General features: G+C 41.4%; 1 protein-coding gene across 1 annotated transcript; it reads left to right on the top strand.

Annotated features, from left to right (window-relative positions):
- Positions 1 to 4,908: 4,908 nt before the first annotated feature.
- PA2G4 (proliferation-associated 2G4) lies at positions 4,909 to 22,948 on the top strand. Its single transcript, XM_089477101.1, has 13 exons — positions 4,909 to 5,221; positions 9,599 to 9,727; positions 11,478 to 11,583; positions 11,973 to 12,042; positions 13,258 to 13,350; positions 14,826 to 14,889; positions 16,949 to 17,027; positions 17,235 to 17,313; positions 17,573 to 17,706; positions 18,213 to 18,307; positions 20,003 to 20,130; positions 21,044 to 21,097; positions 21,610 to 22,948. Exons 1-13 carry the CDS (start codon positions 5,134 to 5,136, stop codon positions 21,673 to 21,675), a joined length of 1,185 nt encoding a protein of 394 aa, XP_089333227.1. The 5' UTR covers positions 4,909 to 5,133; the 3' UTR covers positions 21,676 to 22,948.
- The last annotated feature ends 1,980 nt before the right edge of the window (positions 22,949 to 24,928 follow it).

Here is a 24,928-nt window from a genome sequence, read left to right as displayed (position 1 = left end):
AAATAAAAATGAAATTGATAAACTGTATTATTTCTGTTTGACTACAGGAGTGGATAAGAATCAGTAGCAGCAGGGAAGAATGAGAAAGCTGCTTAACGTTCAGGATTTCTAACATGTTTCTAGCATTTGATGTACTTCGTGCCCATTATCACAGCAGTGAAAAGGTGGGAGAGTGTGGGCTAACCATAGTTTACATCATTTTAGTATTGGGACACTTGATTCATTTTGGTGGAGAGGGCACAAAACTATTTCTTCTACTATAGCATGGAAGAAGGCTTTCCATCACTGCTGGTTGAGAAAGGCTGCATTTGTTGAAATTCTGTACCATAGTTTAAGACACAAGAACTTTGCTGGAGAGAAAACTGTAAAGCCTAGATCACAGGTGGAGAGTCTATGACCATACTTTGCCAAAACTAGCTTCAATCAAAGTGTTGTATTTAACTGAACTAGCATTTGGTGAACACTTCCCAAGGGACAGGCATAACATGCTTTCACACAGAATTTCTCAGTGTACTTAGAGCAAAGCAGTAAAATGGGCACATAGGGGTGGGGTTTAAGTGGTTGAGAGATGGCTGGTAGCTTGACTCAAAATGGGGACTTGTACATTTACAGCACACATCCTTAGAACCTGAATTATAAGCATATTAACTAGGACATCCGTCTCACTGTGTAGAGCAAAGATTATTTGTATAGGCCAGTGTACATAGCATTGCAGCATAACAATGGCAAGGTAGTTTACGAATAGCGTCATTGCATGCCACCTTTTTGGGTATAACTTGCTCAAGATGATGTGTTTACTTTTCAGAGTGTTTACTCGGCAGTAGGAGGATGGTGCTTTCTGTTTCCACAGTGCTGGTTGGAGTTGGTAGGAATAGGATTGGTGGAAGCTCTCTGCCTCCAGTGCTTACATTGACTTTACTTTCCTTTCCTCTGGTCCAAAACACTTGCAGAAATAATCCAGTTTGAGACCACTTTTACTGCCCTGGCTTATTGCTAGGGGATTCTGGAAACTAGTTTTTTGAGACATTTAGCCGTCATTGTCAGAGAGCTCTGGTGCCATAACAAACTACGGTTCCCAGGATTCCCTAGCACTGAGCCAGGGCAGTTAAAGTAGTCTTGAACTAGTTGGATCTCTATTACTTATTCCATTAAATGCAACCTTGATAGTAAGGGATGGGGGAGGAGGCACAAATCAACCCTTGAAAATGTAATTAGGAATGCAGTGGAGCGAAATAAACTAAGTAAAGTACATTAGAGTATAGTGAAGGAAAGTACTGGGTAAGCATGATAAAACAGGAGAACAAAGATTAAGCCATAAATACTAGTCATCCTTTTTTTCCCTCCTTGAAAAATGCTAAAGCCTGTGGACCCTTTCAGATTATTCTAAAGAACAGGAAGTTGACACAATATAGCTCCTTGGATTTGGCCAGTTGTTCTCACCTTTGCATCCTCATCTTTCATTTTTTCTTGAGGCTGTTTGTAGAGATTTATTGCAGTTTAGAAGAACAATTTTGATGTGGCTTAGGCCCCTCTCAGCATGCAGCAAACTATTAATTTTAAGTGGAACGCTAATCGAGGATGTGAAGAACTCACTGCATAATAAGTATAAGACTTTGTCTAAACTTTAGACTCCAAAGGGACAGCAGCACCGCAAACAAGGGCTATATCACAGATAGGCAGCTGCTGTTGGGCTGGCAACTAGGTGCTGGAATTGTGCATCTCCCCCCCCCCCCTCCGCCAAATTTTTGGAGTACAAGCCCAATATTTCTAGACCATTTGCTATGCTGTATGTTGCTGATGTCAGTTCTAAGCCACATCTGGAAGGCTACAGTTCTGGGGAAAGAGTGGGATACAAAAAATAAAACAAATATAATAATACAGTTATCTGCTCTAGAACAGCTGAAAACATAAAGCTCCATATGGACAAAGCAATCCTAACTGGTGATTTGCTAGGAATCAGATCTGGCCAAGTCACTGGTGTAAAATCACTGCTCCGGTCCCAGTGGAGAGAGCTAGTGAGGGAGAAATAAAGCCATGGGAGTAAGGTGCCAACAAGCACCTGGGAGCCATCACAGCCTGCCCCCTCTGCAACCTCCCAATAGGCTCCCACCATCACCACATGGACATCCATTTTCTTGCCAGGGACTCTATCATATGCACCCTAAAGAGCAAACAATACAGGCTATAAACCAGGCCATAGTGTGGCCCATTCTGGGAATGCTGCCACTCCTAATTCTTGGAAGCCACTGTTTTGGGATACCGCATAGAGAGCAAATTTTTCATTCAATTGCAAAAGAAAAAAAATTCTTAGCAGACCCCCAACAAGTGCAGTCATCATGTTGGAAAGCCACATAGCACCATGTAGAACAACAAAAAGAAAAAAAAATACATTTATCATGAAACATGCAGGCAGTTCAGGCAGACAGGACAGACAACATCACACATACCCAACAAACACTCCCATCATGCTTCTGTAGCCATCACTTGTTATGAGAGGATGCTGATACAGAGGTCAGCAGCTGAGAAGTGAAGGAAGGAAGAAATATCATCATCATCATCATCATCATCAACTTTTACCTGCCTATGTTTGATGAAGTCACAGGTCCAAAACACACTGCAGAAATAATCCAGTTTGAGACCACATTAAGTGCTCTGGCTCAGTACTAGGGAATCCTGGGGACTGTAGTTTATTGTTGCACCAGAGCTCTCTGATACTGAAAGCTAAATGTCTCACAAAACTACAATTCCTTGAATTCCCTAGCATTGAGCCTGGGCAGTTAAAGGAGTCTGAAACTGGATTATTTCTGCAGTGTGTTTCGGACCAGAGTTAGTATACGTTCCTGTGGCCAGAGAGAAAGGCATTAGACTGTAATCCTTGAAGGGGTGGTATCTGTGTGGTCCTTGAGAACTTGCTGAACTGCAATGCCCAGCATTCCTCGCCATTGGCCATACTAACCAGGGACAATTTGTATATGCTGGGCCAGTAACCAGGGACAGTATATAAATGTTGCCCTTTAACAACATTTGGAGAGCCTTATGATTCCCACCAGTTTTAAGAGTATACACAGACTAGGTTGTGATTAAATCTAATTGGGCCTCACTTCTGAATAGGCCTCCATAGGCTTGTGTGACGGGCACCGTGCATAGTTATTTATATCTATCACTAGGAAAAACAAAATACTGTATATTGTGCAAAACAACAACAACTAGTAGTAGTAGTAGTTTTATTTCTTTTCTGCCTATCCTCAAGGCTCAAGGTAGTGTACGTAACAATACAAAACACAAAAACAGATAAACCCACGGTTAAAATACAACACTATAAAACCATTAAAATAAACTCATAACAGTACATACACAATTAAAATCAACCGATATGTGCAGATTATTTTATGCAGACATCAGAATTCATTTTTTTGTTTTTTGCTCTCTGGCTTTATTTTTTTCCTTAAGAAGATTCATTGGGGAGTGCTCTGGGTTAAACACCCACAGATGACCAAGGCAGCCAAACAAGGTAGGAGCCAAATGGAGATTTGACATTATTTCAAGGCATCTTTGCATCAGCATTTGTGGCTATGAAGCTGCTGGGAGGAGCAGTTATTCTGGACCAACTTGCAGTGCAAGTGTCTGTGCAAGCTTTTCGAACCCACAGCTTCCAGCAGTCGCCTCCCTTTGAATAGAACAGGTCAGACAACCAGCCTGAACTTTGCTGCATCAACAAGACTATGGCTGAAGCCACACTGCAGCAACAATCTGGCTTGACACCACTTTGGCCCAAAACACACTGCAGAAATAACAATCCAGTTTGAGACCGCTTTAACCACCCTGGCGCAGTGCTAGGAAATCCTGTGGCATGAGAGCCATGCCCCAACAAACTCCCATCCCAAGAATCCCATAGGATTGAGCCAGGGCAGTTAAAGCGGTGCCAAACGGGGTATTATTCCTGCAGTGTGGCTCACCTGAAAGCGGCAGTCCACACTTGACTGAAGAAGGGCTCAAGCTTGACTCAGGCTTGCCTCCTTCCATAGGCTGCTACAATGAGTGTCCAGCTTGTTGGGGGTAATTAGCTTACAGTTGTAAACTGCTTAGAAACTGCCACTTAGGCATTTATGAAGCAGTATATAAATGAAGCTGCACATCATACCATCCTTCTAAGTGCAAATGCTGGTAAAAAATAACTTCCAGCCAAATGGAGGACGAAGGGGGAGAAGAAGAACTAGGCAGGCATTTAAAAACCCTTGTAAAAGGAAGGTTGCTGCCAGAGACCTTGTATTTTAAAAGCTTCCCAATTTAAAAAGCCATTTATAGTAGTTTAATTTCCTACTAGCTGCACTTTAAAGGGGAATAATATCACATGTGCCCATGCTGAGAAGTAGGCACATTTCGAACATGACTTTGGAGTATGATAAACTGATTGCTGACAAGAAGTGTAGTACATTGCGTTAAGTAAATGCTGGAAACAGTAAGAAAACCTTTTAAAATGTATTAAAACTTGTACCGTGCAGCAAAGTAATTTTTAAACATTAATGTGATTTCATGAGAAGTAAAAATCTTAATAAGCGTAATTTGTTAATGTTATTATAATCATTGAAATGTCCCTTTTTTATAATCTGGTTTATTTGCAAAATGGTTTAACCATTAACCTATCTTGAGCCTGCCTCTTAAACGGTGGCCCTTGCTTGCTTGCTTCCAAGTTGGGCAGGGCTGCTATAATAAATGAAGACCAGACACTGCCTGTAGTTCCTCCGGCCGCCGCTAGGTGGGAGCGGCGTACAACTTCCCTCCTCATGACTCCTCCGTCGCGCGGTGAGGGGTTTTTTGTAATCCTTTCCCGGCGTCCTTTGCGCCGCGTGATGCCTGACGGGAGTTGTAGTTCCCGGTGTCTAAAGGCGCCGGACACGCTTCCCAATCCCAGCGTGCCGCGCGCAAAGCCCGCGCGCTGGCTGGCTGGCTCTCTCTCTCTGTCTCTCTCCTCCTCTCAAGCCCTGTCTGGTCGTCGGTCTCTGTGAGGCGGAGGCGGCGGCGACGGTGGCCGCAGAGGTCCTAATACTACTAATAATAGCAGAAGGCGCGTCGGCGAGGAGGAGGAGGAGGCGGCGGCGGCAGCGGCGCTGAGGGCGACGGTTCAGTCCGACCATGTCGGGCGAGGAGGAGGCGGCCGAGCTGACGATCGCGGAAGACGCCGTCGTGAACAAGTACAAGATGGGGGGAGAGATCGCCAACCGTAAGTTGCTGGGAGGGAGGCAGGCAGGCTTCCTTCCTCCCTCAGGGACTGGGGCCGCCGCCGCCGCCGTCGTCGAGGGGAGCTGTCAGGGAGGGAGGGTCTCCAGGTGGGTTATTCTGGACCCTTTACCTGCCATGGCTGAATGCTCTGGGATCCTGGGAAGGCTGCGGGGAGTGTGTGGGCAGAAGCCCCATGTGCTCGGTGCTATGGAATTCTGGGAATGGTGGGGGCTGGGCTGCCTTGTCTCTCCCTGGTCCCGAAAGCGGATGGGAGCAAGGAGCCCTCTCCAAACCTCCCTCAGCCCCTTTCCCCTCGGGTCCCTTTGGGTTTGGGAGGCAGGGAGGGAGACTGCCCCGTCCATGGAGGGCTTGGGGCCCTTCCTCCTCCTCCTCCTCTTTCTGGCCCCAGAGAGGCGTCCTTGGCCCACGCGCATGGCGCCGGCCCTCCTCCCTTCTTCAACTCAAGGAATCACCCGCTTTGAGGCCGCCTTCGCTGCCCTGGCTCAGTGTAGTTCTCAGTGCCTCACCAAACTATAACTCCCACCAGGATTCCCTAGCATTGAGCCAAGGCAGTGAAAGGCTCTCTCTCAAAGGGGATCGTTTCTGCAGAGTGGCTTTTGGAGGGATATGTCTCTCCTTGGAAAGGAGCCCTAGTCCTTTGGAGGAGCATTGCTGGGGCAGGGCTGGCGGGGGGAGGGAGGGAGGAATTAACCGGCGTCTTTGGCTCCCTTTCTTCCAAGGGAGGGGGAGAGACAAGTCTTCGTCTCCCTGGGGCTTGGGGTCTCTGGGGTGGGCTCGGGGCCCCGTGTTTCCCTGGGGAGGCCGCCCTCCAGGAAGGGAGCGGGCGCATGGCATGGTCCCTCTCTGGGAGGCAGGCTGGTGGCCATGTGCTGCTGCTGCTGCTGCTGCTGCTGGCTGGCGCCCTCCCTTCCCTCCTCCTCCGCCGCCGCTCTCGCCCTGGCTGGCTGGCTGGCTGGCTGCCTCCTTCCCAGGCCTCTCTCTCTCCTTTTGTTTTCAGGAAGGAGCCCTGCTTCGGATCACATCACCTTTAAAAGGGGAAAGGAAAAAGAAAACCCTGACCCTCTAGGAAGTTGAGGATGAGGCAGGGATGAGCCAGGCAGCCAGAGGGAAGGCAGGGGAATCCTCGCTTGCACAGCACCCATTACTAAGGCTGGGGGTTGGGAGGGCTTCCCTGCCCCTTTAGTCAACCATATGCAAAGATACAGCTGTGTTAGTCTGTACATTCAGCATATAGAGAGATCTTGCAGCCACCTTGAGACTCACTCAAAGAAAGAAGCTGGCCCCAGGAGCTTTCCTAGACTTCAGTCTACTTCCTCAGGTGCATTCACTCCACCAAATACATCTGAGGAAGTAGACTTGAGTCTAGGAAAGCCCATGATGCCAGCTTCTTTCTTGTGAGTCTCAAGGGGGCTGCAAGATCTCTCTACATATACAGTATGAGAGAGCTATACATAGACAAGATCTCTGTACAAATACAGTAAGCAGAAGAGAAATCTTGTAGCCTCTTTGAGACTCACTGAAAGAAAGAAGTTGGCAGCATGATCTTTCCTAGACTTCAGTCTACTTCCTCAGCTGCATTTGTTGATTCTACAGACTGTATGTTTGAACTATACCACATCTAGGCCCAAAACACACTGCAGTTTGAGACCACTATAAGTGCCCTGGCTCAGTGCTAGGGAATCATAGGAATTGTAGTTTCTTCTGGCACCACAGCTCTCTGACGAAGAAGGATAAATGCCTCCCAAAACTACAGTTCCCAGGATCCCCTAGCACTGAGCCAGGGCAGTTAAAGTGATTTTAAACTAGATTATTTCTTCAGTGTGTTTTGGACCTTAAGTCTACTTCCTCAGATGCATTTGATGATTCTACAGACTAACACAGCTATATCTTTGAATTCTGCCACATAGCTATACAGGATATTTAGCACACAGATCACTTCCAGGCCAAAGTGGCAAACACATATTATTATTACTATTATCATTAGCCTTATTGTTATATTTATTTGTATCCAGGTTTGCCCCCAAAATTGGGACTCAGAGCGGCTTACAATTTTAAAAAACCAGCTCATACAGGGCAATTTGGGCCAGCTCATACAAGGCAATATGGTCTGCCACATAGGCTGGACCCATATAGGATTTTATAGGTCATAACTAGCACTAACTAGCACTTTGAATTGCACACAGATTGGATAACCTCATACCTTGACCTGCTGCATTTGGTTTTAAAGGGCTACTTTAAGTTTGCCCTTGTCTCTCAACCTCTCCCTTTATTTTGTTCTATCAAGATTGCAGCTAATAGCGTTACCACAAGATTCCTGTTAAAATAGGTTGACCCTATTGAGTACTAGATTGAGAGGTACACTGGTGTGTACCTTCATAATTGAGAGATCCCAAAGCTCTGTCTTATGTTTGGGGTTTAGTTTGGGTAGCATAGCCCTATATTCTTATACAAGTTCTTTTTCTGGATGAATTTTTAAGTTTGAAGAGACAAAAGAGGCTTAACTGAAGATCTTAGCTTTACATGGAATAGACATAGGACAACAATGTCTTATCTCTCAGTCACAGCTCTGCCGACAAAGGCAATCCACGATTCTTTGCTACAGCAAACTTCTTGGCAAGGAAAGGTCTTTCACTCCATCAAGGAAATCCTCAAGCTTGGTGAAGAAGTCCTTAGTTAGATGAAACAGGACTGTCAACCAATGTTTTTGGTTTATACCTCACAGAAGCTAATCAATAGCAATTGAAAGTTTTTTTGACCCTCAGATGAGGTAACTTCATGTTGTGTGTGCCTGTTGACCCCGTGAATTTCACTGGGTTTTGCTAGGCAAAGAATAGAAGAGGTTCTGCCAGTTCTTTTCTATAGAATCTGGTATTGGTTGGTGATCTCCAATCCAAGTACTAACCAGGGCTGACTCTGCTTAGCTTTCAAGATCTTACAGGATCAGATTTAAGACCTTTAGGGTATTTAAGACCTTAACTTCATTGTAGGAATAAGGAAATATCTAATAATGGGTCTACAACTACAGAGCCTTCTAAGTAAGGACACAGAAGTCAATAGCCTGTGAAGTAAAAATGATAATCTTGCTGTGTGAGGAGAGATCTGAATTTCTATGATGGTCTTCCTCCTTGAGCAGCCCCCTTTCTTGCTTGTCTGTATGAAATTCCAGACACGTGAGTATGCAGTTCATGACTGCCTACTATGGCTACCAGACCGGTGCTTAAATACAAGGCTGAATCAAAGAGTTGTGTATCAATTGTCATATGACTTGGTGTGTATATCAATATGATCATTGCATGTACAGTTGGGTACAAAGTTTCCAAGATTAGTTACATAGCCCATGCATTCTTTTAAAATATGTTCAAATTATTTTTATTGAGAGAGATTACAGAAACCTGTATTTGCTTATTTTGGATTGATTAGATCTTGACTGCTGCATTAGATCTCAGGGGCAGAAACATGACACATTGTGGAAAAATTACTGTTACATGTAGTGTGCCCACTGGATAGAAGGGACAATAAACATTCTGCTAGTCAATGTATTCCTAATACAGTACAGAGAATGAAAGCATTAAAGATTACACGAAGTATGTAAGAGCATTCTACTTTTACAATTATGAACACTCATCCAGGCAGATGAGTCTTGGTTTCCTAGAATAACATTTTGTTGCAGATGTTGTACAAAAGTAGACCTTTATGGCAAGCATTTTATAACATTGATCCTGGAAGAAGTATTCCCAGTTTTGACCTGCCTGACAGATACAGGTTTTAAAAAATTATTTAGAGGAGAAAATGGCTGGGCCAGATTTTTCCAACAAATATATTTGTGCTGCTTGCTTTTTTTTTAAAACAGTGGCTCAGAACAAATGTTCTACCTTGTATGAATCTGGATTTATTTATTGTAATACAAACATGGCTCCCTATGCAGAAATGCCTTTGCCCTTGGTCACAAAAGGAACGGTTGGAATCTGGAAGCTTAAAGAACTTCCTGTTCAATTCCAACCAAATTTAATCAGAAATAAGTTCCATAGTGATCCTTGCATTCAAGCTCTGCTTACAGTTGCATCTTTTGTGCTGTTTTTTACTGTGTATAGTACATCTGTAGCTTCAGCCACCTGGGAAAATATGGAGAAAAAGTCAGTCCTATTAGACTTTTAAACAGATCATGCACTTTGTAAAAGCCCTGTAATTTCAAAACTTTTTGTGTGTGCCAAACCTTAATCCTAACCTTGTGTTGGTAAAAACGAGCCATCAATGTCTCTGTTTTGACATTCTTTTTGTGATTCTTTATATTTTGGGCATATAGAATGGCATAGTTTTGTGCAAAATATTCATTTTGAAATTTTGTCTTGAATTGCAGGTATCTTGCGTGCTGTGATAGAAGCAGCCAAACCTGGAGTGTCTGTTCTCACCTTATGTGAGAGAGGGGATGAGCTGATTACAGAAGAGACTGGCAAAATCTTTAAGAAGGAGAAAGATATGAAGAAAGGTAACATATTGCTCTATAACTTTATTTTTTAATGTGCAAATCATGTTCCTGTTTAAGTTACAAGCATTTTTGAATGTGTTTAATGGGTTTAAATGTAGAAAGATGTAAATGGGAGATTCTATGGACATGGAGCAAAGGTCCACTGCTGCCAACAAACCTAACCAGATCTCACACCTGATTCACTTCAGGTGGTTCTTTGCTCCTTATAGACATATGCTATGTTTCTATTACCGAGCTAGCCATTGACACTCATGCTTACAGTGTCTGAATGGGTATTATGCTGTTGGGAGTCTAGAACTTCAAAGAAGTTTTGCCTCCAACATTTAAAAAAGTGACACCCAAATAACATTCACATTTGTGGGAACTTGTGGCATGTTAAAGGGAGAGGATTAAATTTATTTTTGTTCTGGTCTTAATGAGACCAATGTAATTCTGAGGCACTGAGTGTGCTGTTTTCTTACTCTTTGTTTTTGGGACAAGCATTACTTGAAGTACTGCAAAATTTAAATGCTGATATGAAGATTATTAATTTTGTTGTGGCATAAATTGCTTTTGTCAGTCTTGGGGGCATGACTTAACTATAGCTAGAAACTTGGATGAGTTTGCCATGAAAGCTGGCTTACCTTGACTGACATATGTATTCTCACAAAAAAGTACCGTGCCTTAATTTGCATAGGAGCATGAGTGGCCAGTAGTATAATGTTCCACAACACTAATGTTTTCTAGTGAGGATTAGAATCAAGAGAACAGGCAGAATTTCACAGTTACCAAATTGAGAAGCTAAGATTTGATGCTGACCAACCAATTTAATAACATTTTGAGCTGTCTTTCACAAAACTTTCGGATTTTAAGTAAATTACTTTAAGAAGTTTTTTAGGGTAGGATTTTATTGGTGGTGCACCACTGCCATGCATGGTTGTTGAAGGTTGATGGTAAAGTGACATGCTTCAGTTTACATGGGCACTATGAAGAGTTCCAGTGAACTAAGATTTAATTGGAAGGGCATGCCTTACTTATTTCATTGACACTCCTGAACACACATATTTAGGAGAGAGCACTATTGTACACAGTGGAGATTCTCTGAAATTCTCTGAGGTGATTTGCCATTGTCTTTCTCTGAAGCACAACCTACAGCATCTGGTATTCGTTAGCTATCCCCCAACCAGGTACTAACTAATCTTGACCATGCTTAGCTTCCAAGATCAGAAGGGATCTTTATCTCTGAGTAAACATACATAGGATTGCTCTCTTAAAACGATTGAGTTTGCACTGGGATCTTCTGGAAGTGGTCTTTTGAAAACTAGCACAGTGACATCTGGTAAAGTTGCCTATGCTGCATCAGCTATTCCAGGTCATGCTTTATATGTCTTTCTTTAAGAATGGCCCTAGCCCAACTCCTTTTAAGATGAGGAAGCCCATAAAGTTACAGGACAGGTTGGTATAGCTCAAGTAATTATTATTCACTTGCAAGGTGTCAGCAGGAAAAGTTATAGCAATCCAGTTACGGGACAAATGCAGTTTTACAATTATTTAGGATATCTTGCCTTCCAGATTCCAACCGTTCCTTTTGTGACCAAGGGCAAAGGCATTTCTGCATAGGGAGCCATGTTTGTATTACAATAAATTTCTATCCTTCAATATAATATACTGACAACTAATACACTATATTATATTTTACTGGAGTGGGTTAACTGTTAAAGGTTTTCTTTAGGACTTGCATGATCACACTGCTGTTCTTTGTTTTGCGCAGGTATTGCCTTTCCTGCAAGTATATCGGTAAACAACTGTGTCTGTCACTTCTCCCCCTTGAAGAGTGACCAGGATTACATCCTCAAAGAGGGTGATTTGGTAAAAATGTAAGCATCTGAATTCATGTTTTCTGATTATCTATTGCCTCACTAACATTCATTCTCTTGCGTATTTTAAACTGGTTTATTCCAGAGTGTATTGAACTGAATGGAGCATAGCTGCTGAGCCACTTCTGTAAGGCCCAGAGTTCTAATGCTTACAGAAGGGGTTGTACCTTTTGATGAAGTATTGGTTTTGCTTGGCAGATGAGTTTGAAAGTTAAATTGTTTTGCTTTGCTTGCTAGATAGGAATTGTTTCTTTAACTGCCATACAGATTTATTGGGTTGGGATGTTTTAGATAAATGATTTGTAAGCAGCATTTTAAAGCGCTGGGAGGTCATGAAAGTTTCCTTGTTATTACCTCTTCTGTCCCTCCCCCCCTCCTTTGTTTTGCAGTGATCTGGGAGTCCATGTCGATGGCTTCATATCAAATGTAGCATACAGTTTTGTCATTGGTGCATCCAAGGTAAATTTATGTGTGTGGGTTTGGGAAGTCATGTGAACATGTATCTTTCAAGGCATCATGAGTTCAGTAGAAGCACTGTATTAAAGGAGTGGTAGTAGAACCAGTTTGCAAATAAACGCTATGTAGCAGCAGATGCTAGTAACTAATTTTTTTAAAAGTGCTTCTCAAATGATGTAATGCAAAAATAATATTTGAATGTTTAATTTCTTCTGCATTTTCAATTGAAGTGTGATGCCTGAGTTAGCTGGCATCTGAGTCTGTTAAGTAGTTTGCAAGTATAACACAGTATGGCAAGCAAGATCAACTGACATCTCCAGCTGCTGTGATTAAGTACCATTGTTCTGGGCACATAAAACAGTGCCTTTTCTATTTGTATTTCCCAGTCTTTCACATAACTTTAAGTTTGTGTGTGTGTTTAAAGCACAAGTATGCTTATGTGACACTTGCTGCTGAGGGTGTTTGTCTTGAGTAAACTTGGCATCTGCAAATGGCTGCATTAATTGATGGAAGAAAGTAAATCAGTTAGTGATGATCCATAGAATAGAACAGTCCTATTGATCTGTTGCATTGAGTGCTGTGCATGAACATACAGCTTCTTGAGTGTTGTATCTTATTAAGTTTGACCAAGGTTAGATAAACATTGTAAATTGTTAAATCCATGACTCTTCAAAATGAGCATGGTAAAATATATTGGTAAATAATACAGACTGTATTCTGTATAACATTTATCTCTTTAAAAGCTGTCTTTTGAGTGTCCACTGAATTTTTCCAATTACAAAGGAGATTTTAAGGCTATTCTGACTGAGATCTCAAACAATCATGCTCTAGTCTAGAGTATTGTGCCTGCTACTTTTCAGCTTTGTTTCGAAAGTTGTTACTAATTTAGCATGCAAGGCAAAATAGAGAAAAGAATGGTCTGTGGGTGCTGGAATGTCTTGCAAATCCCATATGGCAAAATATGTATTGCACCATCCAGCATTAGTTAAATACTTAAGTTTTATTAATTCCAATAGGAAGATTTAGTCATGGATTAAATTCTCCCACTTAAAATCATTGGGACAAAAATGCCTAACATTAGCAGAATTATGCTCTCATTGTTCTGTACAACTGTACTATTTTCAACATGTTTCATTGAGAAGGATCTTGAGTACAATATTTTTCCCTGATCATGAATGCTTATGTGTAAATGCAGGCTGATTTCCCCTATCCTTTCAGGAAAATCCAGTGACAGGTCGTAAAGCTGATGTAATCAAAGCTGCTCACCTCTGTGCTGAAGCTGCCCTACGCTTGGTCAAACCTGGAAATCAGGTGATAATAGGCAGTGGTTACTTTGCACATTTGTGTTTCCTGTATCAAGTTGTGGTAGGCTGTCAAAGGTACAAGCCTGAACATAATCTGAATGATCAGATGGGAAAAATCATTAGCTTATTCTAGGAGGAGCTGTTAGTTTTGTGGGAAATCTGGGACTGACTGACCACAGAGAGCAGAATCAGTGTATGTCTGTGGTTTCAAACTGTAAAAGACTTTAGCTGCCTAGACAACATTTGAGCTAGTGTGTGTGAAAAGATAATAGCTTCTAAGAACCTCATGTTGTCATGAGCTTCTCTGAAAATGATTGAAGGTGTGTTCTTCAAAAAGTGTACAAATATTAGGCAGCTGAAAATACATTTCCCGTATTTTCCGGTGTATAAAATGATCTTTTAGCCCTGTTTTATACGCTGGGTTAAGCGTTCGCTGGCCTCCAGAGACAGGTGAATGACGTAGCCACCTCGCTGTCTCCGGGGGGGGGGGGGAGTATCCTTGCGGGTTCCTATCCCAGCAGGCACTGCGGCCGGGCTCTCCCTTTCTCGCCACCATTACTGCTGAGGTGAGGGAATGGGGGGCTGGTTTTGGGGGCTGGAAGTCAGAAAAGGTGGCGGAGAAGCTGCTCCAGAGCTGGTCCGACAGGAGAGGGATGATCGGACCGAGGGAAAGAGCCGGCCCCTTATGCCTTGCTGCCCCACCCAGGATGCACCGCTCCAGCGGCTTCTTCCGCAGCGGCGAGTGCTCTTTTGGGCCGGACTGCGGGAGGCCCTACTGCCACTTTCAACACCCGCCTTCCAGGCCTCTACAGAGGCCCCCTCAAGTTGGTGCATGTAGGCACCAGATCCCTTTAATTCGGCCTATAGTAGGCCAGAGCACTGCCTGAACGCAAGTTGGGGGTCGTCTTATATGCCCAGTCGCCTTATACACTGGAAAATACGGTATATGTTTGTCTCTTGAAACAGACTGAGATCTTGCTTTTCCTGCTTAATCAATCCATCTTTGTTCTGTAATTTATGCTGACCTCACAGTATATCTCTGTGGTTAGCTTCTGCAATGAGAACTAGACATTCTAGCATTATCTTCTCTTATTGCCATTTATTTCATTTCTGTCTCATTTATATAGCTTATGTAATCATGTGAGTAGCTGAATTTCTTTTCAGCTGCTTGCTATTAAATTGTGATTTTTGTGTGAAAGTACACAACCCGTGGCCTTGCTTCCTGGATTATCAGGCCAATTCTAATGTAGAGCAGATTTTATTACAGGGTTTTCATTAGTAGCTCTTGTGTGTGCCCGCGTATGTGCGTTCACACACTCATAGACAAAGACAGGCACATATACATGGGGTGGGAAGAAATTTATGTATGATGTTCTGGCCAGTGTGGGAGTCATAAAATTGGAAACAAGGATTGGTTCCTGGCTTTTTTGTAAAATATAGGTAAATTGAAATTAAATGTCCATATTTACTCCCTCTCAACAGAATTCCCAAGTGACTGATGCCTGGAACAAGATAGCTCATTCATTTAACTGCACACCCATAGAAGGTAAGGGCTGCTGATTGAAGAATGACATGACAAAGAACAAGAGTAAAAGAACTGTCCTCATTAGTGTTATTAGTTGAAATGTATAACTTGAATTAATGGAGGTGATAATAGTGCTTCTAAGATCATGTTAGCTTTAGATGCCTTAATGACTTTGGTATATCAATATTACAAATAATTATTTCAGTCTATCCCTTTATAAAATCTGAGGATGCACAAAAAACCTGAAGCCTGTTTGGATTTCAGGATTTATAGCTTAATTTGGGGGACACATTTTTGAGTGGAGTATATTTATAAAATGACTTGAGGCCATTTTGAGTTAGAAATTTCTGTAGATAGGCATGTTAAGGTGAATCTGCTTGCTGTATTTTCCCTTCGACATTACCTTTAACTGAAGACTAAATGAGTAAATCAGCTTTTGGAAACAATTCAGCAAAATAAACCAAAGACTTGAAGGGGGAGTAGTATTGAAAAAAGACAAGGCAAATGGATTTTGGCATTTATCCTGTGGTGGTGATGTCAATATAAGAATGTTTTGGGTTTTTTTAAATGATGTGTATGTCACAAGAGGGTTCTTGGCTGCATTCAATTCAAAGGTTCAATTAAAGTTTCAATTAAACTTGATTGGAATAGAATTGCAGTTTCAAGGTTAGGTTGTTATTCCCTTATGAGGTCTTGTAGATTTATTGTCTTCCATCTTGTGTAAAACAATGTCAGCAGAAGAGTGAGGAGGTGGTTGTTTATGCTGTCAAGGGACTCTTAAACAGTCGCTCTTTTTAAAATATACAAGTAGTGTGGTCATCCAGACAGCCACAGTGGTTATGAAACTAAATAGAACTGTCCTTTGTACAGGTAAACCTTTGTTTCTCCCCACAAGTAGCCTCCAGGTAAAAAGCTTCTGCTTTCCTGCTCACATTTTGTGATATGAAAGCATATGAGATTTTTTTCCCTTAAACAAACCAAGGCACACTACAAAGATGAAAGAGATAATTGACCATATACTGAACAGGACTTTGTCAGAGTGTAACAAGGGGAACGGAATAGAGAGACATCAAAATAGAAAAAAATGCTGTGGGTAATAGACACATTGTTTGTTAGAAGGTCCTTGGCACAGTTTCAGATTCAAAATGAAAAGGCTTCCCTAAAAAGCCATTAAATATGTTGCCATTCAACTTTGAGGTAGGTATAGAATTATGCCTTCATTTGTCCTGTGTCACTCCTCTCTGAATTCAGGGGCATGCAACAGTTGGCACCAATTTTACAGCCAGTTGTGCTGCACAGCATTATAGGTATGGCCCTCAGACAGATTTACATATTGCATTTTAAGTGTACATCCAAGACTGAACGAAACTGATATGGCTGAAAACAGATCTGTCTTAGTGATTAATATAGTCTGACTGCTATCACAAGTGCATACTTGGTTGCACTTCCAGGTTGCTGTCTAATGTAGAAAAAGGTTCTTAATGTGAACTATAGGAGTGCCTTTTGCACTGTTAAATTTAGCAACAAACAGTTAGAAGCTAGAGGCTCAGAAACAACATTGAGAGGTTTAATTGGAACGAAAGGAGATGAGAAGTGGGGATACAGAGATTTGTAGGGGGGCAAGCCAAAACATAAATGAAGCATGGAGAATGTATGGGCTGGGGAGAGAAAAAAAGAGTTAACATGGTGCAGAGGAACATGCAGTATGTGAGGAAACTCCAATAGAAAGTGAAGAGAAAACGGGTTAAAAGAGTGGATTAAATGCTCACAGAGCGCCCACCATATAAAACTGGACTTTGCTAGTTTGAGTTATACATCTCTGCTCCAGGGCAACAAAATCTAAAGCTGACCTTAGAAGGATGGCACTGGTGGTTGCAAGTAGTAACTGTATCAAATGTATGGCTTTCCTGAACTGAATTATTATTGACACTGTAGTTTGTTAATGACAATTTCCTTGTATAAATAACAACATCCATGTCTGATCTTAGCTCTGCTTTTAAGTCTAATGTCTTAAAATGTGACCAGCAAGTCACACTGGCTGCTTTCCTATATCCCTGCTAATAGATACTCATTTTTACAGGGATGCTATCACATCAGCTAAAGCAACATGTGATAGATGGCGAGAAGACCATAATTCAGAATCCCACAGACCAGCAAAGGTATGTGTCTTTTTCTAGAACTGATGCCAGGATGAGTTAGGAACCAAGAAAGACCTGTGATGTATTTTTGGTATTGTGCAGTGGAAGCATTTGTTCTAAGATGAAGTGGAATCCATCATATGAAACAAGTAGCTTGCTTCATGTAGACTCGGAAACAGTTCCCCTTTGTGATGGTTTTTTTCATGTATCTTACTTATCTCCATCTAGAAAGGACCATGAAAAAGCAGAATTTGAGGTCCATGAAGTCTATGCCATTGATGTTCTCATCAGCACTGGAGAAGGGAAAGTAAGTGTGCTTTCTTTGTATTGTCCAGTAAATAGGTATCCTACAAGACTGGCAACTTTATCTAAACCATTTGTTTTCGTCAATAATTTTGTGTATATTTAGGCTGTGGAAATAACTGTGTAACCATAATTATGTTTCAGAAGCTCCCTTTATCTGCTTTTGTCTTTGTGTAAAACTACCTGTCACATGACTTTCATTGGCTGAGCAGAACTGGATATTATGCTGCTAAAACTGTCTGGAATTATTTAAATGTCTTTAGGCCAAGGATGCTGGACAGAGAACTACTATTTACAAAAGGGATCCTTCCAAGCAGTATGGTTTGAAAATGAAAACTTCCCGTGCCTTTTTCAGTGAGGTGGAGAGACGCTTTGATGCTATGCCATTCACTCTCAGGTACTTGTTTTCTGTTATATTTGTTCATGCACTTCACAGCAGGGATCCCAGACAGATCCTCAAAAGTTCAATGGTTATTACTATTTTAATAGTGTTTGGACATGTCTTGAAAAAGTAAATAGAATGTTCCCGATTACATTGTTCTGTGTAGACATGCAAGGTGTTAATCCCGCACTTGAGCTAGTCAACAGAACTGTATACTCTGTGCTAACAGTATGGGAATTCTCTAGCCTGTATAAACCAATCAGGCTACGTACACTGTTTGGCTTATTTTTTGTAGTTCTAGTTCTGTGGGGAAGGGAGCAATGTAGCACATGAGAAGTCTTCTTCACCAGTCACCTCTTTAGCCATACACTCTCTGTGCTACAACTGAAGATGTAAGGGCTATATACATTGTTTATATTCTGTGCAGGTATGAACATTATTTAATAATAAGACTCTGCTGCTTTTTTGACTACTGAAATGCCTACACTCAGGTTCTTAACCTATTTTTATGTTACACCTAGGGCATTTGAGGATGAAAAGAAGGCCAGGATGGGGGTAGTAGAATGTGCCAAACATGAGCTGCTCCAGCCTTTTAATGTCCTCTATGAGAAGGAAGGTGAGAATTTGTTGCTGGCCCACTATCCATTTAAGTTTGGAACTGGACACTTGTTCTAAAAAAAGTTTGTATTATTGAACTTTGGAATAGGATTTGAGTAACTGTGAAGTCCAACCTCCAGATAATACTGGAGTTCAGCTCCCATCATCTTTGCGTGCTGATTTTCTGATTTGTCAGAGTTCAGGTGCACTCGAAGAGCCAAAGTTGCTCTTTTAGAGACATGTATTGGTACACTTTCCTACTGTTCAAATATTCCTCATTACAAGAACTTTTTTAATCAGCTGGGTTTAGTTTTAGGAGGTAATGGCCCGTTACAGATGGGCATAAAAGTACGGACTGGGTCCGTATTAGGGTTAGAAAGGGGCGTCACTTCCTGATGCCCCTAACCCTAGTACGGACTCAGTCCATACAAAATGGCGGTGCCTGTTCCACACGGGGGCCGCCATTACGACGTCACGACCGTGCCACCTCTAAACGGGGCTGCGCGGTTGTGACGTAGTGGGGCCGCACGAGGGCGCCTAGAGCGCCCTTTCTGCGGCCCCGGAAGGAGCTCCGTTTTGGAGCTCCTTCCAGCTTTGCGTCGCTGGGTACAGCCTTTACATGGCTGCGCCAGCAACGCAGAGGAGAAAGGGGCCAAGCGGCCCCTTTCTCCTCCTCCTCCCCACCGCCATCGGGTGTCCTTGGGACTTGAAGCCCCAAGGACATCCCTTTCCAGGCCACAGGGGAGCGGCCTTTTGCAGCTTCCCCGTGGCTTGGAAAGCGGCGGATCAGGGCCTCGGAGGCTGCCATTGTGGCAGCTGAGGCCCTGATCCGACGGGGAAAGGGCCAGTTACAGGCTGCCCCAAACGGGCAGTCTGTAACACGCCAATATATATTCCAGATACAGCATTTGTATGCTAAAGCATCTGTATCTGCTGGTTGGGTTGTATTTCTGATTAATTTCTTGGCAGAGATATAGCTGTAGACTTGGACTAGCATTTCAACTACTTTCTAAGGCAAGTGGAAGGAATTTCCTGAATTGCTAATTGCATTTATTGTGAGGGGAGACAGGCAGGAGCTTCCATATGACATCTTGATGGTTGTCAACAGACAACATGAGACTTATTTCAGCTTTGGAATGTGTTTGAAGCCCAGTACAAGTGTGGATTCTCCAATCCAGAAGCGGGAAATCTCGGGTCTCATGATGCCAGTCCATCTCTGGGCTTCCCCAGATGTGTTGGGGAGATGGTTCCCAGGTTTTTGCAAATTTTTGAAAGGTTGAAATGCTTCTCCAAAGGTTTAAGTAATGACAGTGAGAACTTTATACTTAAATATGGTGGTACTTTGGGGTCTACTGTTTCCCCTTTTGACCTTGCCCACTCCTGGATTGAGGCTCCTGAGAACTTCTCTGAAACTGAATTTGGGCCTTGCTCTAAAAGAGATGTTTCATACACAGGGCTTATTCCTTCAGTGTTTGCTGGCATCCGAAGTGGTTGTCACAAAATGCTCAAGTTGGCTTAAGTAAGCCAAAAAGGGAAGAGAGGAGAAGGAAGGAACTTCTGTTTAGATTGTTGAAATTAATACTTAATTTCTGCTATTGCAGTAGACCTGCTAGAACCAAAGTGTTCTTCTGTGCATATTCTTTTTGCATGCATGTATATCAATTGACTTAATATGAGAACTTTTCTAATGTCTTGATGTATTGTTAATTTCCAGGAGAATTTGTTGCCCAGTTTAAGTTCACAGTGCTTTTAATGCCCAATGGTCCTATGAGGATAACTAGTGGCCCCTTTGAGCCCGAGCTCTACAAATCAGAATTTGAGGTACAAGATGCAGAACTGAAGGTTAGTGCAGCAATGTTATTCTTCATAAGTTTGAAAAGCACATAATTTTTTATCACCATAAATTAAACTGAGTTTCCTATTCCCAATATAAAAGTAGTATAGTAAATATTAGTCATGTCTAGATTTTTTTGTTGTTGTCTAAATTGAGTAGGCAGATCCAAAGAGAGCAGAAAGCTGGTGTCCATTTTAAGTGTTAAATTTTAGGTGTCTAGAGAATAGCCCACAAGGAAATAGAAAAATGTATTAAATTTATGTTTCTAAGCATGATAAAAGCACAGCAAGCATCTTTCTGTACTGCACTGAATAGGCATTGGGACTATAATAGTTTCCCTTGTTCTGTTCAAGAGAAACACTGGGGAAAATGTTGTGTCCCCTGATATATACATACCCATAGCATGGCCTGTGCGGGTTTTTAAAAATGCAAAAATTCTTCAGGCATGTGGCCAGATGAGATGTGACATTTAAGCTATTTGCTGCTTCTCCCAGTAGGATCAGATTCTTCCACAATGCCAACCAAAGTTTTCTTCAGTTTTGAGTTACAATGAAGCATAAGAACAAGTTCTATACATTCATAGAAAGTGATCTGGAATTAAATCAAAAGCAGTTGTGTAGGCCTTTACTTGCGGTGGTGATAGTATTATTCGTGTGACATCGTGTTCTTTTCTTTGGCCTGATCATGGTTACTGTCGAGTAATTCCTTGTAGACAGGTGAAAAGTAAAGTAGCTGGCTCCAAAGGATGCACAACTCAGCACTATGTGACGCCAAGTGTCAGTCCCAGTGTGTGCCAAGCATTCTAAGGCTGGCTGTGTTCCTTTATGGCTGGCAGTAATTTTCTCTTTGGTTTTGTTGTAGAAAAGAGGGAACTGCATTCTAGGTATTGCTGTTTACTTCTTTTTTTTCTTACTTTACCAGGCACTCCTACAGAGTTCAGCAAGCCGTAAAGCCCAGAAAAAGAAGAAAAAGAAGGTAACTTGATTGGTTATGTATTTAATGATTTCATATATGTTAACTGTGTTGATCTAGAATCAGTGAGTCCCCCAAATTATATTTATAACTTGGATCTTCCTACATCTGGATCTTACTTTGGGATCTTGGCATTAACATGTGGTCATTTCAGTCCATGATATAGTATGATAGTACTGCACTTCCTTTATTCAAATGGCAGGAAGGTGTCAGGAAGCTTCATAAGAGCAGGATAAATGGATGTTGGGCTAAATGATGAATCTACAATCCTCATTGATTATTTGCTCATGACTTTAGGGAGAGGTTCGCATTATTGAAATCTTGATAAAATTTGAACAACAGAATTTTAATGTGTGCATGTTTTGGTTCTTTTTATATTTCCAGAAGTCTATTAGTGTTGTTGGGATTGAAAACAAGCAGGATATTTCTTCCAGTGTTTTTTACCCTTAAGTGGAAGTATTTTACTGCAGTTTCTAACACCTGAGCAATATAATTTATCTTCTTTGTTCCTATAGGCGTCTAAGAATGCTGAGAATGCCACAACAGGGGAAACAGCAGAAGAGAATGAGACTGGCGATTGAATGGCTTTGAATTCTCTGCATAGCACCTGATTCTTCCTCTCACATGCCCCCACTCAAAACAAGAGAAACAAATATCCCCTAATGGCTGTTTGTCCCATAGGACCAAATGACAAATAGCCAGGACTTCCCACAGAGTGCAACCAGCTGTGATTGACTTTGCCACTGAGGGAGGAGTCTCTTGGCCACTTCAGAATACTTTAAAAAGTGTGAACTAATAAAATCAGGAAAAAAAACTAGTCTACATCCAATCTTTCTAGACTTTGATAATAGTTGTGCTCATTAGACACAATATTCTGAGCAAGAGGGAGTTTTTTGTTAGCTCTCCCCCCCCCCCCCCCTTTCCTTTTTTACAGGTATGCCAGTTCCTCTGAAAAATTCTTTGGCATCTTTTCACAACTGTTCAAACATGCAAAAGCTCCATTTTCAAATTGCATTACATCCAGTTAGTATAACTTGCATGCTTGATTGGTGTTCTGATCTTCAGTTGTGTTTCCCCCCCTCTGCTTAAAACCCTGGGGCATTCATGTGTTGCTCTTTGTGTTTTCCTTTTTAAACTCACAATGTTGTGTTTTTAAAGTTGGTGGAAAGCTGGTTTAATTGCTGCACAGACATTATCATTTTAATTTCTTTTAATCTGTTTATATGATTTACTGTTTTTTTAAAAAATTATTGTCCCAGTTCAAAGATACGTTGTAAAATCTTTCAACGTACCTTGTAAAATCTTTTCTAAGACCCAGAGACAAAATAAAGCTGATCTTTTCAGAAATCCACCAGCTCTCGGCAAAAGCTTTAGCATTTTTGTTCTTCTGTGTTTATCAATTCTGTACACACTTGCCTTCTATAGACTAAAACTTACCACTGTCCTGATTGATAGGTTGTGTAAAGCAGGATTTTTCAGAAGAATCCTAACCATGTGTCTTTTTTAAAAAAATAATTATGAAATGCTACAAAGTGGGTGGGCCTGGAGGAAAATCCATTAGTGGGAATCTTTTCTATAGTATGTCTTTTTAAATTGTCCCATTGGATTGTATATGATTGTGTGGGCTTTTTTCTTTTTCCTGTTGTATTTCAAGCCAGGTCCCTGTCTAGGCATTTGCTGTAGTTAAATTGATGCCTGTAACACTGCCTTGTAAGGAATGAGAGCACCTGTGCTCTCTGGCAGAAAAAGTCCTTCTGACCAATATATCTGGAGTTTAATATTTTTAAAAAACTTAACAGTTGCTACCAAAGTTGAATTCCATAAAATAAACAAATGTTGTTTTACTCTGAAAAATCTTTTCCATCACTCTTTGTAAACTGTCTACTTTAATTTCTAATCTGTTCTCTTGCGCTTTTGTAAGGGGTCGCTTTCAGTGCTCAGATTTGGGATAAAATCGGGTATATGTTAAGTGGAGATTGAATTGTATGGAAGTATAAACTTGAAGACTCATGCACAAAGCTTGCAATTAACTGCCAGTTTAATTGTAAACTGTTCTGAATGGTTAACCATACACTTAAGGGAAAAGGGTGGGTTGGGAAAGGGGTGAACACAACTTGTTCCTAAGAAGGAACATTTTAGCATTTATAAGTAATATGTTTTCTTACTGCCCTTCTGTAAAAGAGAGACTAAAATCAGCCACATTACCAGTTTATAAACCACTGTGAATTGCTGGCAGTTTATTTAATTTTCTGTCTTTATTTTGAAACGTTAAAACAATGTATCTCTTGATTTAAAAATGCAGTTGGAAATTTTGGAAAACAATTCCCACCAAATGTTCTGTAATTTGATTTTTTTCCCAAATAAAATTGATTAGACATCTATAGATAGATGAAAGGGTCTGATATGTGGAGGAGGGTGGTCTCAACATTAAATATGTGACAAATGCATGCATCTTTTAACCATAATGGTAACTCAGGAAAATCAGAAAATATTGAGTGTTTCCAACTATTAGATTATACCTGCTTTAGAATATCCCAGACAAGCTAAATAGCTAGTGTTGCTTTTTTGGCTAGTGAGCCCCTCACTGGGGAGAAATTGTGGGGACGAAACAAAAAGCTTATTTTATTGTCTATAGTATGAATGAAGCTTTGGCGTTTACTTTGCATTGAATTACTATACTTGATTGTTGCAGTTTACAACTACTATTTAGGAAAAGTGAATCTAGATTTGTTTTTTAATTTTCCCTATAGTGTGATGTATTGTTGTTCCGAAGTTCAGCAGCTTCTTGCTTTATATTTGATTTAAGCAGGAGAACGTGCCCCATGAATTCTGAAATTGGTGTGTCAACAATACTGAAAACTCGCATGAGAATGAATTCAGTAAAATTGGTTGATTTTGTTACTAATACCTGCATCTTGATCCTAATCATGCATGAGATTTCTGTATCCTAATCCTATGTTTTTGTCATAACAGTAGCAGTAAAACACCACACTGAGTAGATGCTAGATTTCCAGCACAGATACATATGTACGTCTGCTCAGCAATATTTATTTGAATCTACCAGGTTTCCAAAGGAGATACAGAATAAATAAAAACAACAGATGGCATGCTGTTCCGTAATTATGATGCCATAAACCCAGTTTACAGCATTATAATCCTACATATTCACATTTACAGTTGTTGCACCAGTGTAGCTACCAGAAGTCCCCCAGAGCTTACCATACAAGCCAGGTAGCCCTGCAAACAGAGGAATTTCTGTGATGCTGAGGTGGGGTAGTGAGTGAAGAAGTGTCCAGCCCTTCCCTGGCAGCAAGGCGTGTTGGAATTGTGTCAGTCCCATTCAGATTCAAAATGCTTTGCTGCCAAAAAGGATGCTTCTTCACTCACTGCCCCACTCCCCATTGCCTTGGAAGTCCCTCCATTGGTGGGGCTGTGATGGAGCTCCATCGTAACTCCATCTCCTGATGCAGGATCACTGGTTTAAAAACAAAGCAATCTCAAAAGCCAATGCTAAAACACTTTAAGAATCAAAGGAAATGAAGAACCTGGGCGACGTTCAGTAGGGATGCTACCAGTCAGGCTTCTCTTGAGAGGAAGTTCCAATGATTCATCTACAGAAGAAGATTTGTCTGGTGTCTTCACCAGCCTAACCCAGTGGACTCTGTAGATACAGTGGTACAAAGCAAGGAAGTGCTATGTAATCACATGTTAAAAGTATCCTCTTTTCATGTTTTGCAAAGTGGCATGAAAATATATTACCTACCTGTATCTCTAGCATTTTGCAACAAGCTAAATGTATGGATTGGCAGGAAAAAGTAGCTACAGGTTTTTGTA

The sequence above is a fragment of the Sceloporus occidentalis genome, unplaced genomic scaffold (assembly GCF_023333645.1).
Source record: "Sceloporus occidentalis isolate IW3139 unplaced genomic scaffold, rSceOcc1.0.p SCAF_1, whole genome shotgun sequence".
Lineage (NCBI taxonomy): Eukaryota > Metazoa > Chordata > Lepidosauria > Squamata > Phrynosomatidae > Sceloporus > Sceloporus occidentalis.
This window is presented reverse-complemented; position numbering and strand designations above follow the sequence as displayed.

Coding starts and splice junctions, on each gene's coding strand:
- PA2G4 (XM_089477101.1), top strand. CDS start 5,134: ATGTCGGGCGAGGAGGAGGCGGCCGAGCTGACGATCGCGGAAGACGCC. Junction 11,584..11,972: donor GAGGGTGATTTGGTAAAAAT/GTAAGCATCTGA, acceptor TTTGTTTTGCAG/TGATCTGGGAGTCCATGTCG. Junction 20,131..21,043: donor TACAAGATGCAGAACTGAAG/GTTAGTGCAGCA, acceptor TTACTTTACCAG/GCACTCCTACAGAGTTCAGC.